The following is a 16469-nucleotide window of genomic DNA, read 5'->3' as shown; positions in this document are numbered from 1 at the left end:
GCAGAGGTCCTGAGTGTGTGAGTCTAGTTAGGGTAAGAATATCAGGGTAAACAAATCAAACTGGCCTCTTTTTTTCAGTTTTGTACATTTTATTAAAAATACACATCTAATCATTGTGTATTTTTATATTTTTTGCTTGTTATTCTGTTACTTACTAACTGTTATTTTATAGTAGCATTCAAGTTTTTCACACGATTGTACGTATACACCTCATGTGACTGCAAACATCTTGAATCTTGAATCTTGTTGCTGGACCTAGAAGTGGAGCGGACTGCGTCACTGCGTAACACAATGTACAGGTGAAACTGATGAAAATGTAAGTACTTTTCCAGGTATTTGGTCACAAAGCAAAGCAATGGGCAGATTAGAATCTGACCTAGTGATGGTACTAAATGAAAAGTCATCAAAATTATTTTGGCTGCATTTCATTAGTCGTCCAACATGTCCTTGCTGTCTTCCCCTCGGCGTTTGCCCTTGGGGGAACCCCACCACCATCATAAGTGTCTTTCCATTTGTCTGAAAAACTTAAATGAACTTTAGATCAGCCCTCAGAGGGCTGAGGGAGGGACCATGCATTGGTGAAAAAATATATATGTTTATTTATTTATTAACCAGGGACAATGCATATTAATCAACATTTCATGCACGGAAAAAATATATTATGCAAGATATTATAAGCCTGCAGCAATAATTGTTTTCATAATCATGATATAGATCACAAACAGATATTTATCAATCAAAAACGGATGCAGCTCATTACCAAGTGCAAAAGACACTTTTGCCTCTTTGAAATGAGTATACAGGTATTTCTGATGATTTTTGAAAAGAAGTATAACATTAAGCTACAACTGGCAGTCGAGTCATGATAATTTGTGAATGAATGTGAAAAGGGTGAGTGTGTTTCATTAAAATCCCCTGCTCTTCCCCCGCCCTCTGCTCTCCAAGTGGCCTCTGTGCAACATAAGCTGTTACGTCATACCAAGGGCTGAGGGTAAGTCAATGAGGGGACACTGAACTGCTAATGAAATGCAGCGAAGGTTTCATCCTCTGGGCGACATGAACAAAAAGTACAAAAATTCATAGCAATTCACCCAATAATTGTTGAGTTCACTGGATCAAAGTGGTGGACCAGCTAACCAAAAGACATTGCCATCCTGAGAACCTCCATGCCTCTAGCACGACTAAAAATGTTGGGAAACTCCCAGAAAGCCATCTTTACACACTGTGTGAAATGTCTCTATAAATGCATTTGCTGCTGATGAGGGATGTCATGGTTGGGTGAACATGAGACCTGAGGACCAGGGACCCTGGAGGTTTCTGCATATTATGCTGCACAACGTTATTGTAAACTACAGTACAAATTCAGAGAACTGTGTCACGAAAATATGATCCCGCGACAGTTGTGAAAACAAGCCGGGATGAAATTAAGCTGATCTTGTGCAGACGGAAACAAAATTGTTCCCACATTGGCAGAATTTGAACACAGAGGCCACTGGTCAAACTCTGACAAAGACACACACACAAGACAAAGACTGCTAGCATCATATTCTTATTATTCTCATATTCTTAGAGAAACAACATTTACAAGCCAGAACTGACTCACCAATTACCATTTGTGCAAATGTAAAAATGAGTAAAGATAAATTGAAAACATTATTTTCAGGGTCAAAGCCCTACATTATTTAAGTGCATGAGAGCTGCCATTCTTTAAGATGGTGAACGTTTTGAATAATTCAGCCCTACAAACCAAAGGCCAAGGCTATATGGAAGAGTTCAGTGAAAACACGTCTTTGCTCGTGGAGTGAGCCATTGTTTTTAACTTAAAAGTATCTGCTGGTGCCACCCTCGTTAAAATTTCATGCTGATATCTGGCAGCCTGTACAGCAGTTATGAAATCAGCCTTTGAGCTTCTTTCAGTCTCTCCTTCAGATAGCTGGAGGAGGCTGGAGACAAGAACAGTAACCCGTGATTAAAAAAAAATTGTCACTAAAAAGGACAGTCCAAGAAGCCGCTTTGATCGGAAACAATCACACAGATAAAATTAGGTAAGATCAAGGCAGTTACTCATCATCCTTTTCATCTAATGCAAGTGTAATATCATTGCTTCTTGTGCTTGCTTCTACCGCAGGGGAGAGCGGCGTGAACTGAGTCTGTGGGGAAGTTGTTTTTAGAAGTTGTTTTTAGACAGCTTCAGATGAAGTTGGTCATGTGATCAGAGGAGTCATCCATTTTTACTCACCCTGTGATGAGAGACCCAAATTTAAGTATGTGAAACTGTTTTTTGCTACTCAAAGTGTTTTTTTTATGTTCAAGGAGTCATGATTGTTTACAATAATTACAGGCAAGTTTGAAAAAATGCTTTAGGAAGTTACATCATGAAGCTACACTGTTAGCGTGATGTTATCGCTAAACTGCTGGATGACACAACTCTGTTAAAAAGGTGGAGATGGGATAATTTGAGCCAAAAGGCCGGTGGGGAAGTTGAACCATTGGCTCAATTTGTCCCCAATGATTAAGTATAAGTTAACTTAAATTCTATATTTACATTCTTATATTTTCACCAAAATGATGTGACCTCTTGAATTTTAGACCAGAGACCAAAAAATGAAACAGAGTTTGCAGACCATATAAAAAAAATCTAGCTGGAATGGAGAATATTGATAATTATTTACCCAGGAAATGGCAACCACCACCTTGTAGCTAGCATATTAACAATTATAAGCTCACTTCACTCCTCATCAGGGGCAAGTTGAGCCAACAGACCACTTTTCGGAAGATCATATTTTCAAAACTGTTCATTTAGATTCAAAGTGATTCTTCCCAGGATGCACCACATCCTGAAATATATGTACATATGTTAGTTGGCGACATTACTGTCATGCCCTCACTTTAAAAATGCCACAACTCACCCTGCTCTCCCCTATATACAAACAGCTTTTGGCATTTTTTTTTTTTACCAAACATTTTTTTAGACAAATTAGACTAAATCTGAAATGTAAGAAAAAAAGCAGACATGGTCCACAATTTCAGTTCCTCTATTGCGTGCCCAAGACCACATCTACCTGTTTACATATGAAACCACATGAATTATTTATGGAGGCCCACTGCCCACGCAAAAACACCTGCCACATGCACGAGTTGCTCACAACAGCTGCTGCACTGGGTCTATTTATCCGCTTCCTGCATTATTCACTTGTGGTTCAGGGGATATTCAAAAAAAGTATTATTTTTCTTTTTAGACATGACCATGAAACAATGCAACACATAGCAGCAGTGAACATATATAGTGACTAGGCCAAACCAAATAACACACAGGGGGAGAACAGCTGAGACAATTTCAATCCAAGGTTTAACTGCCAATTTCACTGATTGTAATTTCTACTGTTTTACTTTCCAAATAGCGCGGTTCAAATAAATAAATAACAATAAGGTGGCATTTACTTATACTTTTACTACTCTAGAATACATCCCCTATGATCTCAATGGTGTTAATCAATGCAACAGAATTATTGATTGGTAAATATCAATGCATTTGACCGGCTATACGTGCAATATGACACAACACACAGCAGGTGACCTGAAAAACTGCAGAAACACTCCATCTAATGCGTAGACTCAGGACAAACACACATGATAGATGTTCACAGTGGAATCTAGATTACACGTTGTGCTCATTTATTCAGAGATTCAGCTTGTTGCCGTGGGGAACTGAAAATACAGTGGATTTGTTCTCCTGCAATGCAAAGTCCCACTGCTGTTTTAAATACACATCTTGAACAAACCAAAATGTTTTTTTTCCTTCTGCTGCTGCTGCATTCCACAGATTCTCCCGATTCCTCTCCTTTACAGTCTCCCTGTGTTTGACTGACCTGGCTGGGTGTGGTAGGAAAAAAAAAACTGCAAGAGGGGCAGGAGTAAACATTTCAACCACCAAACAGTCCACTCAGCCATGACGGTGGAAACAAAAAAGTAGTCTACGTCCTGAATTTTAGGAAAGTTCGTTTTAACATTTAAAGTCTCCAGTAGGGCTCTGATTAATGATTATTGCCATCATCGACCAATCTGTCTTCTTGATTTATCAATTTGTTGTGTCCATAAAAGGATAAAACTTCAATTTTAATCATAGGTTCCAAAGCTAAGAGAGAGAAACTGGTTGCAAAATTTCCTTGGACTTAATCCAAACCATCAATCAAGAAACCTCGGTGTGGTTTTTTGACACAGACCTGAATTTTAAAGCTCATATGGGGTTTGTCAGAAAATCTGCATTTAATCATCTCAAAAATATTTGAGAAGATTAAATGCAGATTCACACATTTTGACTGCAATTATCCACCCTCTGGTCGACACAAAAATGTCATAAATCAGCTACAGCGCATCCAGAACTCTGCAGCCTGTGTGCTTACCGGGAACAGAAGAGAACACATCGCACCTGTTTTTAAGTCTTGAAATTAGTCACCTGCCAGTTTCCATATTGAATTTAAAATTCTTTTACTTGTTTTAAAAGCACTTCATACTTTTAGTTGTCCCAAAGTGCAGAACTTAAACCTTTGGGGACTGATAAAATGTCAGAAAATTCTGAAAAATGTTGATCACTGTGTTCCAAAGCCCAAGTTGATGTCCTCAAATGTGTTTTTGGTCCACACCCTGAAGATATTCCGTTAACTGTTACAGAGGAGTAAAGAAGAAAATATTCACATTTGAGAAGCTGATGAAATAATTTTGACAGTTTTTCTTAAAGTGGATGCAAAACAAATAAAAAAATTTGCAAAATAGTTGGTCATTAATTTAATCGCTGACAACTAATTCATTAATCGCCTAGTTGTTGCAGCTCTAGTCTCCAGTCTTGAAAATGAGTCATCTTTTTTTTGTTTTTTTACTTTTTCCACTGTATGTAATTTTGTTTTTAACCTGTATACCATTCTGAGGCAGGATGTGGGCACCTTCCACCATCTTTACTCCACCGCAGGCCACAGACAGGCACAGAAACTCTCCCTTCTTGAGCTTCACACGTTCCAACACACACACACACACACACACACACACACACACACACACACACACACACACACACACACACACACACACACACAGGCACAGCCCAAGCAGCACCTGAAAAGAGTCCTCTGTTGTACTATTGGCACAACACCCACAGGAGCCGAGATAACACTGTGCAAGTCCAAAACTTTACAGCTGCAGTAACATTTTATCAAACAAAATAGCTTTGACTCACCCAGACTTTTTAGGATTAACATTTACCACAAGCTCCATATTCAGCACGATAATCACTATTATTATGGTGGATTTACACAGACTTGTATTTGTAATTGTAATTATCAAGGTGTGTGCTGATAACATGGTAAAAGAAATACTGTAAAATCCTCCATATTCCTGTTTTTTTGACCCAGACAATGTGTAGTGAGTACGAGATGCTGATTAAATCTGAAAATGGATGCTATCTGCACTCACTGTCATCATCACACACACCTACATCCACTCAGCATGAGAGATGCAGCCACTCAAAAAGGCACATTATTCATAGTTTTGGCTTGTGACTGCAGGTTTACACTGAAAGCTTGCTCCTGTTACTGCGCAGACGTCCTGTATATATCATGCTTAAATGGAAACACTGGACTTATCCTCTACAACTTGTATTTACCTGTGAAAGGGAAGAGGAAGAGTTACCATGGAGACTGAAAGGACCTATTTGAATCGCATACTCTAATCATACCTGCTTGGTAAACCCTTCATGTGAGTTTAACCAAGTGTGCAAAGTCATGTGATGGTAAATATAGTTCAAGGTTGGCTTGTTTCACTGAAAAGCTTTTTAAGTGAGCACTCTGGTTAACTAAAGCAAAACGTTTCAAGAGCAAGAACACTGCAGTGCAACTTTTAAATGACTTATTCAGCTGACATGATTTCCAGGTAGAGACACGACATTAAAACAGAAAGAAATTAAACTATCTAGTAAATCTAGAATTTTACCTGCCGGGTGAAAAAAAAAACGCACTCACCTTGACAGAGTTGCAGATGTGAGTTCCAGGTGATGAAGGGCGGAGATGTTGGAGGAAACAGTCGGTTTGTTTATCTCACCCAAAGCAGAGCAAACAGATGAGGAGACGCTCCAACTACAGCCTCAGACAGACTGCCTGTCCCCTGCGTCCTGACATGCACACACATGCACCATCCGCGCTGAAAAGCATCAGTTTCTCCACCGCTGTATGGAGGAGGAGCAGGAGGGGCGGTGGCGCGTGACTGACTGAAGACAAACTCCAATTAAAACGCAGAGCACAGCTAAGCGTCACCCCCAGAGGGGCGGGGCTTGTGTCATTGACAGCATCTTTTCCATGACGCGGTGAGGAGGACCCCAAACGCAAGGACACAGAGCAGCTACGGTCTCATCACATTGTCAGTCATTTAATTCTAGTCTTTTGATTACTGTTTAATTTCAGATGCAATTTAGCCTAATCTTAAACTTACATGTCCACGTGCAGATAAGGAGTGGAATTACTCTTTTTTGTTTCTAGCTGCTGTATTAGATAGAAAAAATGAAGCTGAAATCATCAAATCAAATTCGATAACCTCTATCGAACGAAGTGAAGTCCAGTGATGAATGAAAAAAAAATTAGGGCTGGAAATAAATGATTATATACTGCCACCTGCTGGACACATGGCTGAATCACAGCTTCTCAGTCGTGCTAATGGCATAATGGGAAATACACTATATATTCGAAGAAGCAGAGCATCTTTTGCAAACAGTTTCTGAGAGTAAAAAGATTAACATGCTGAATGAATGAGTAAATGCACTGCAAAAAACAAACAACAAAAACACACAGTAATTTAATGGAATAAACCATTTTTTCCTGTTGACTTAACATAAATTTTAAATACTTTTCTTCCTTAGATAAATTTGAATCTTTGAGTTTTAAGACCTGTCCACCACCCCTCAAAAACATGTATTTCATTAATTCAATCAATTTTTGAAATGCAATTGTTGGGGGGTTTTCTCAAAGATTCAAGTTTATAAAAAAGAGTAAAAGTAAAAGATTATGTCACTAAAACTTTGTTTAGTTTATTTAAAAACTTTTAAAAGAATGATCAAAAACTGCCATATTAATAGCATTAAAAAACCATACAAAGATACAGATGTTGATTTACTTTTCATATTTTGAAAAATATAGAGTGAAATTTGGATCAGTGAAGTCTGTAGATGATCCTCACTTTCAGGACAGTTGGCCCAACATGGGGAAAATAGGATTTTGATAAAACTGAGAAACAGTCATAAAAGAATTTTGAGTCGACACCATTTAGACTAAAGTTATTGCAATCAAAACCTGATGCCACACCACGGTCACGTCCTTCAACAATAGCTAAATCTTTTACTAACTCTTTACAGAGGAGTACAGTAGACTGATAGAGAGCTGTGGTCTCACAGTGTGCTTGACCTTTGACATTTTGGGTTAAAAAAATTAATAAATAAACAACTGCAGCCTTTAAGCTACACAGCGACGATGAGGGCGCCCATCCATTGGTAGATAGGCAGATAATTAAATGAAACTGAGGGGAAAGTAGGAAAAAAACAGATTAAAGCCTCCACATAAGGACTGGAATCTAATTTTAACCAATAATTATTTGCCTTAATGTCTTTTATAACCCCGCCTGTTTCACTGACATCAAAAATAGTGCCTACCTTGTGTCAGTTGCTATGAAAGAGAAAAGTTCTGAACGATTGTGGAGTGATGATCTGAGCCTGGCCTCCATGTTGGAGATGACAGTGATATTTAGGAGAGCTAAACAAGGCAAGTAAAAGGGGTTAGCCTCCATTTGTCACTTCAAACATTAAAAACTAAAAAAATATTTCATACAGTTCATTAATTAATTCTTGAACGTACCTGTGAGTCCATTAAAAGCCTCTTTCATGGAGCAGCTGTCTCTGTGACCAAGGTGTTATGGAGTCAGCAGTGAACATATGTAGTGACTAGGCCAAACCAAATAACACACAATGGGAGAATAAGATTGATGCCAACTCCAACTAATGCAGGTCTAAAACTAACTAAGGCCTGATCCCCCCCTCTGACTTGGCAGCACATGGTTTGGTCTGATGAGTTCAGCCCTCACACACACCTTGAGCTCCACCAGGAAGAGAACCTCCCACCAACAACCACAGTAACTCAAAGACAAACCCCACAGTGTGAGAATATGTGCACTCCGTTTAAACAGTGTGAGTATAAGAGCAAAGCAATATGATTCATATTAAGCAAACTGTGTAATGTGAATTGTTTTGGTGTGGCTGACTGCAGATGAAATGAGATGAAATCTGTGTAGGTGAGTGTGAATGGCTGTTAGCATGAGTGGCTGTGCTCATCACAGCATTTGGCACAGTTTTTAAAGACGCCACTCATACAGAGCAGCAAAATATTTTCTGCATCTCCAGCCATGTACAGAAATGTACATCAAAAATGGAAAAAGTACAGCTGTTTAAATGTTTAAAATCCAAAGCCCATTTTTTCCCCCTCTCATCTCCTGTACTATTTATATATCTAGATAGTTCTGGTGCGAGCTGCAGTTTTGAAAATACCTGTCTTCTCTCCAATATAATGTAACTAAATGACCCTCAACTTGTGGTGCTCATGGCACCAAAAAATCAGTTTAATGGCCATGTTTCTTTCTCCAGTTTCATGTAGGAACTATTTTCTTTCTGCAGACGTATCTACGGGGCTTAGAGACTTACTTTTAATGTAGTCAGCAACATAATCGGAGTATCACAATATTAAAGTAATATAACTTGATTACTTTCCCTTACTTTTGGATTACCTCCGTATAAAACATGCTGTAATTGTTTAACCTAATATAGTGTTTTTAGGGCTGCAGTTAATCATTATCTTCATCATTGATTAATTGGTTTGAAATATTATATGACCTTGAATGCAACAAATGTTTCATAATTGCAGGTTTGTTGCACAAATAACAACAGAAACGGCAATTACAGCAACAAAAATGTCTTATCTTGGTTGCCTCTGAGAAGTCTCCTCACACTGTCTACAATAAATACACAATATTCACAAGAAAATTGTCCAGGTCCATGTTGCTGCGAGAGGCATTATCATTGGGTTTTTTTTTTTCTGAAAGTCTGAATGAGAAGCTGTTATATCACTCAAGGCTGCAAGCTTGTTGCTCAAGGACTTAAAAACCTTTCAGAGCGACTCAGCCTGACTGCAGCAGAATATGTGTGAAAAGGCATGTTTTCATTTCACACTGGTGAGCTGGAAGGTCACTGCAGCACCCACAATAATACACAGAGCTGGATTCCATAACACAAACAACACAATGGATCCGTGGTGAAGTCTGTCGCATTTTTGGTGAAAAAAAATCATCGTCATACAAATTTTCCGCTCTGTAAAATGAGAGGTTACAGTCAAGACCAAGGTATTCATCTGCGCTGCATTATGACTTTACTGGCGCTGAATATTCCCCCTGTGTGGACTGACTGTACAGGCAGGCTGAACTCACGGAAGTTGGCTTTGAAGGCTGTTTCTTTTATTTTGCCCTTACAATCAGCCATGGCTTATGGGAGCGTTATATAAGACCATTGTTGTATAATACATCCTGAGCTCTAATTAATATTGCATAGAACCAAAGAGCAAATTAACAATGCTACCAAACTGGTTTAACTGTTTAATGAAATACTGAGCAAGTACTGAGTGAAATAAACAGTCTGTAAAGCTGCTTGAAAGAAATTATGAATCAGAGTATTTCAAGATCCAATTATTTTATTGTGAACATGTGAGAAATATCACAGCCTCTATAGTCACTCTTTGTTTTGTGCTGGCCACTTTTTGGTGTGAATGTGATGGGAGCAAATTATAGCTGTGCTAATCTGAGTCGGAAGGCACCGAATATGTTATTGAGGAATTTAACCACGACTGTAAAGGTAACGTTGAAACACCTCTGAATTTATAGCATTCAAATATTTTACTCTGAAAACCATCTGTCATCTGAATTTATGCTGAATTTTCTAGGTTCTTTCAAGGTTAATATTCAGTTCAGAAGGTGGAAGTTGCTCTGACTCTGATCTAAAAATTAAAAGCAAAATCCAAAATGAAAACTTCAACATCCGTGCTACCAAGGATCCTTCCTCCTCTTGTAATTTAAGCAGATTAGACACTTGGATGACATGACTGACAGTACTAGGGGTGGGGATTGATGAGATTTTGCTCAAGATTCAGGATTCAGGTCAAGAGGTTTACTTATCACCACATAGCTGGGTTGTATAATGATTTTAATGTACTTCTGTACATGCCATTATCATTTTTGTCTGATTCTGTATCAATTCCTTTATTGATTCCTGATCAGTTTCCTCTGTGTTTTCGGGTTTTAGACACTGGACTGGACTCAGCTTTCAACAACACACTAATGACATTCAAAAAACAGACTATCAGTCAGCTGCAAGTGTAAAGAACTCCCACCTCCTCTGCTGAACCAGAACATCATTCAGCCCATCCTACTGTACTTTTCCACCTGCATCTTCAACATGTTGTCTGTATTAACTGGTTCAAACTCACATGCATAACCAATACCACTGGCAGAATAATCAGTCTCCACACACCCAACCTCACAGAACTAAACAGTAAGATTATCACATGCGTATGCATAGCACAGGACATCACAGACCCACTCAACCACCATCTGTTCTTACTGCCCTCTTGGTGCAGGTACAAAGCACTGAGGTGCAGCAGGGCTCGCCAGGGGAAGTTGGTTAAATTCTGTTGTCCTGGCTGTTACTGTGTTGATTTTGACTGATGTGTACATTGATGTGGACATGAAGGAATGAAAGTCTGAGTCTGTACACAGTGTAGAGAAAAAGCTCCCCACCATTGAGTCCATCTTTTTTTTAACATTTGCAGTGTAGATATATGTGTTTGACCTCATTTTTTGCAATGTTCCTTTAGGCTTGATTGCTTATTATTGGTAGCCAGTAGTAGCAGCATTGATAGTTTTAATTTTGACCAATCTACACCTTCAGCTAACTTGATTAATCTGACGATTATTTTCAGTCTCAACTGATGAATCGATTAGTCTATAAAATGTGGAAAAACTGTGATAAATGCTCATCACAGTTTTCCAGAGCCCAAAGTGTCATCTTCAGATTGCTTATTTTGTCCAACCAACAGTCCAAAACCTGAAGACACTTTCTTGACTATCATAAATTACAAAGAAAAGCAACAAATCCTCACATTTAAGGGTCTGGATGCAGTAAATGTTTTAAAGACAATGAATCGATTAGCAAACTAGCTGGCAACTGATTTTCTTTGTAATAACTAACTGAATAATAACCTAACTGCTGCAGATCTAGAGCAACCTGATTTTCAGACCAGTTTTTAGTATTAGACACCTGAATTTTCTAGCCAAATTTGTCATCCCTAAAGCTTAAAATTAAGTTTTGGAAACGTCACCATTTTTTCAAGGAAAATTCAAAGCTCATGCATTTATATTAACAGTAAAATATTTCCAGTGCTATAAACTCAATGGTGTTTAAATATTCAGTGGTGGTTAAATTTTACAATTAGGTATTAAATGATTACGGCTATTACAGCATGTTTCCTGGATGTTAATTCATGTCCAGGTGGCTATCCATGGAGGTAGTAACAGTTGATCCCATAGAAGTCGTGTTTTCTCCCTGTGACTACATTGTCCCTCAGGTTCACAGCAGCATGTGTGATGGAGTTGTTAAAGTTGTGATGAGCCGCCGTCTTACTGAATGAATTTTGAACATCCAGGAGGCTGAGAGCTGCACCTTCTCTGTCCACTGGGCAAATGCCCGGCAGGACAGAAGGCCTTGGCAGGATGCAGGGGTTAGAGATGCTACATGGCAGTATCTCTAACCCCTCCTCTGAGGCTGCCTTTGATAATAACTCTGGATATGATTCAATACCTGACAGGTCTTTGGCTACATCTGACTGACCAAGGCTGGATACTTTTCTTACAGCTTTAAAATACTCCTTTTTGCTGCTTGCTTCATCCTTTCCACGCAGCTCGATCAGGCTTTTCTTTCCGTTGGCCTCTGCCTCTCCCTGGGAGAGTGGGCGGTTGTGCAGGTCCACGGGTCGCTCTGTGTCTGTGATCCGGGCAGCGTTCGTCTCTTGGCTGCTCTGTGACACAGATACTTGCACGAGACTTTCATCAAACTGAACTCTGCAGTTTTCTCTCTCCCTGCCCTCACATGCAGAGCTTTTGCTCTCAGTTAGTTGTGTGTGTGAGACCTCCTGGGACAGCTCAAAGCCCTGTGATTCTGTGGCGCCTGAACTGTACTTTGATTGACTCTGCCCCCTTTGGTTTGGATCTGGTGCCTCATTATGCTTAGCTGTGATCTCCTGTGGTCTGTGTAGGTTTATAGTAGCGGAAACATTGCCTTGGTCTGGAGATGGAGATGGATTTAGGAGTTCGGCAGCAATGGGACTGCAGGTGCTCCTCCCCACACTGCTCCCCTGTCTTCTTCGCAATCCCTTTCTTGGTTTCGAGGGAACAAAGACAGGGAAGGACTTTTCTCTCTGTAGGGAAACAACCTCATTAGGATTAGTGTTGCACACTGTAAATGTTGTACAAAAGGTACAATGTTGTCAAGGATTTTACCAATGGTGCAGAATGTGAATTCGTCCTAGTGAAGTCACTCAATTTTTCCTTGAAGTCATCAGTCTCTAAAGGATTTGCTGGCCCTGATCCTAAGAGAAACAAATTTCAAATATGAGATAATATTATAATATTATTATTGATTTTAAAATCATGCATTTCCCCTTTCTGCAATATGTATTACTTTGCAAAGTGATTGTTGGCACAGGCTCTTCTGTCAGCAAAATGTAGTCTGTGTTCTTCCTTAATCCTCCCATTTGGAGTACACAGACACCAGAAGTATACTTTTTTGTCATATTTCACAGCTTCATTTTAGCAAATCAGTTTTTCATGACTTTGTCAATTTATTCTTAATGACTTTGTATATATACAGTAAATATATACATACACACTCTTGGGAGGTAGGGGCAAACTGACATTCATTTTGAAGGAGACAGACAGATTTACTCATGTACTCTGTCAAAAGTATTATTTTTGTTCTGTATAATATGTAAATAACTGCAACTTCACGAAAATAATTGTCTTTCTTCAGATTACATTAATTACATAACTAATAGGCCTAATGTTTTGAGATGAATTAAGATAACATTTTACTACAATGGTTGTTTCTTACAGGAGGTTTGGGGTTGTAATTTTTCCTTTCGGTTAGGGGATATGGGGAAAACGGGGGATGAATTGTAATTTATTTTACCCTTTCCTTGTAATAGGGGCAACTTTCATGTGTGCCATAGTTCATGAAGGTGTGCTTTGCCATATGAAGAGAACAATAGTCCTGTCTTTGTGTCAGGTCTATATTATTCCCTTTTTATTACATAGCCTTGTTAAATACTCAATTCTGATTGGTCATTTATAGTATCCCAAGGTCTGTTATTTCTGAATAACAGACTTGCTATGAAGAACAGACTGTTGCTATGGACACTCTTGCAATCAGAGACTGTGCAGGGGCAATTCAATTAAATATTTATGTAAAGTAATATTTTGTGTCATTTTGTTATTTTTTAAAGGACATAGCCATTGAATGAGTGAGATAATGTATAGTGAACAGGTCATTATGGCAAAATAAATTGATTCAAGTGCTGCACCACCCCGTTGGGATTTATTTTGCAGTATTGACCCACTAACTGCGCGGTCTCCTTTACATAATAGCTAGCAGCTAATAGGACCAATATGGCAATTCAAAGAAATGTATATAACACAACACATTTTGTTTGCTTGGATATTAGTAACTGGAGTTCCTAATGAGAACATTATGTCTCTAAAGCAAATGTCATTGTTTCCCCAAACTGTTGCTTAGCTTCACTTTAGTCTGTATCTGAACAGAAACTACAGCAAAGTGTTATATAAAGTTAAACTATAATATGATGCACAGTCAGCATTGCATGTAGAAACCTTTTGTAAACCAAGTGAATGGTCCAAGGTAAATATTACATGTAATTATGTTGGTGGAAAGTCTTGTTTTATATAATGTTTGTCTAGTCCCTAACTATAGTCCCTGGTTCTGGAATGATCATCTGATGAAGCTCAGACTCTTGTCTCTGTAAATGATTTTAAATTAGATTAATGGAAGTGGTCATATGATTAAACATTTCTGCTTTGTTATTGCACTATAAAATTTGTTTTTCCTTTTAATTTAAAGTGCTTCTTCTTTTCCTCTTCAATAAAATAAAATAAAAGTAGCCAGCTATGACCTACACATTCACAAAACAGTTGGCATAAAATGTCTTTGACAATGAATGTTTGAATTATAATTGCAAAACAAAAACAATGCAGCAGTCAGTAGCAGTCCTTTTATAAAAGAAAATAAAAATTATACAATTCTTAAAGATTGTGGTACATATTTCACAGTCTGGTACATATTTGATATATTGTCACGTCACTATACTTCTTTACCTGTGTATTGCATTTGGTAAGAAGTGATCCAGTGAGTCCTTTCCAAATTTCTCAGCATGTTACTCGTCCGCTCAGATAACGTCAAATCCCAGTCACGAAGTTTAGGGTTGGGCAGCACTGTCTTTGGAGGAGTGGGGTAGAAAACCTGATTCCCTCCCTTCAGTGGCTTTGTATGCTGGAGGAAGGTGTTATCAGAACAGTTATTTCATGTACTGGACAACCTCCATGATAACATGAAGCCGCAGTATTTCATTACTCACATCCAAGAAGCCGTGTTCTCCAGCCCACGTAACAGCTTTCTTCCTGGTTTTCATGGGTGACTCTAAGATCTCATGTCTATATGGACTTCCTGTGCAGAAATGAGGACATTATAAACCGCTCTGTAAACATCTATTCTACCCTTCCCTCTTACCACACAGCATGTTGCCTTCTTACCCTTAGTTTTGCTCAGCAGAGTGACGTCTGGTGCTCTGTTTGGGATCAGGGGGTTAAGGAAAGGTTGGGAGGCTGCTCTCACCCCTGTTTCGGGGTCGTCTGGAGAGCTGTAGGATGGGAACATTGCAAACTTGGAGATGTGGGATGAATAGGGATGCTGTTTTGGAGTTGCAATCTTTATCATTTTCTCCCTATTAGAGATACCAGAAAATTAAAGACACACAAAAAAAAAAAAAACACAAATACAAGTGAGATATGCAAAAAGGGAATCAGCCTATCATCTGTTCATGTATCTGGAGAAAACATTTTTGCAGAAAATACTTACACCATATTAATATCAGTTGGTTTTGGTATGCTGACAGAAGAAACAAAATGTATGTTATTGTTCTGTGTCATCACCGAGGAAAACATGTTTATAAGGATTTCAGTGAATTTGTTCATTGTTAATATATAGGCTACTCACAGCTGGTCATTGAGACGAACTTTGCTTTTATTTCTGCCTGTGTTGTTATAGTGTTGTTGACTGATGATATGCACATGAAGGCAAAACAACAATATGTAAATTAGGCTATGTTTGACATAATTTAAGTTTAATGCTGCAGCTATCAATGACTTCCTATGCAGAATACTTTTACACTCACTCAGATATGATGTTTCCTCCACAACCAAAGTGATAATGTCCATTTAAATCAGACGGGGTGTCGTGGTTTCGTGAAGACTTAGGCTCCATCTGGCGGCTGGAGCTCTGACTCTTACTCTCCAACTCTGAGAATAAAGGAGGGTGAGCGGAGGATGAAACACTATGGATGTATTTTACATGAGGACAAAAATACAGAGAATTAAGCAAAATCTGGTATGACCTTGTTATGTTTGCTATTCAGTGCTGTTGTTCTGTCTCATTGTTTTCTAATGAGTGTTAATTCACAGTAATTTACAGTGTTGGTGAGTAGTGAACTACATGTCATTAAACTAATAGTTAATATTTTGAAGTCTCTTGTTAGTAGTTCAACTACGTTGATTATTGCATAGTGACTCAAGTAGTTAAATTACTGTTTTACCATTTTTGTCAAGGCCTCTAATGATATTACAATCAATTTTGGGTGGGAATAGTTGGGTATTTATTATTTATTTATTTATTTATTTATTTTAGTTCATGTATGACCTTTGCCCTTGCACTTTTTGTGGACACAATTAAGTGGCATTTTTTGCTGCCATGTGACTTTTTTTGTAATTATAATTTGTTATAATTTTGTACAACACCAATCAGGAGAAAATTTACACCAGATTCAACTTGGCTCATAAAATGAATGGTATGTTCACACAAATATAAGTATATAGCGTTTTAGTGTAAATAATGGGCTAGATAAAATGGCAAGCATGAATGTTTCTAAACATGACATGAAACCACAAGACTGACTATGTGACATCTAGCTTCTATTTTATTCTATTTCAATAACCATTGATGATTATAAAATACAGCAATCACACAACAGTTAATGAAACAAAAATCATGAAACAGT

At 38.3% G+C, this 16469-nt stretch overlaps 2 protein-coding genes across 4 annotated transcripts in view; both read right to left on the bottom strand.

Moving 5' to 3' along the window:
• osbpl3b (oxysterol binding protein-like 3b) overlaps positions 1-6202 on the bottom strand; it is a 52253-nt gene extending 46051 nt beyond the window's left edge. For 2 of the 3 annotated variants that reach the window (XM_084726541.1, XM_084726542.1), the window contains exon 1: positions 6012-6202. The gene's annotated coding sequence lies outside the window, so the exon portion shown is untranslated. The remainder of the gene's footprint in view (positions 1-6011) is intronic. The other variant, XM_084726543.1, reaches the window with a different exon arrangement.
• Positions 6203-11624: 5422 nt separating this feature from the next.
• spmip4 (sperm microtubule inner protein 4) lies at positions 11625-15679 on the bottom strand. The gene is given in 8 exon segments (XM_084725674.1): positions 11625-12545; positions 12628-12716; positions 14515-14689; positions 14775-14863; positions 14950-15140; positions 15275-15304; positions 15413-15472; positions 15579-15679. Coding segments are annotated over 8 exon segments (1656 nt in total).
• Between the last annotated feature and the right edge of the window lie 790 nt (positions 15680-16469).

This window comes from Lutjanus erythropterus, chromosome 9 (assembly GCF_056507025.1).
Source record: "Lutjanus erythropterus isolate fLutEry1 chromosome 9, fLutEry1.hap2, whole genome shotgun sequence".
In the NCBI taxonomy this organism is placed as follows: Eukaryota; Metazoa; Chordata; class Actinopteri; order Lutjaniformes; family Lutjanidae; genus Lutjanus; species Lutjanus erythropterus.
Note: the sequence above shows the minus strand (reverse complement) of the source record. Positions and strands in the feature narration are given on the sequence as shown.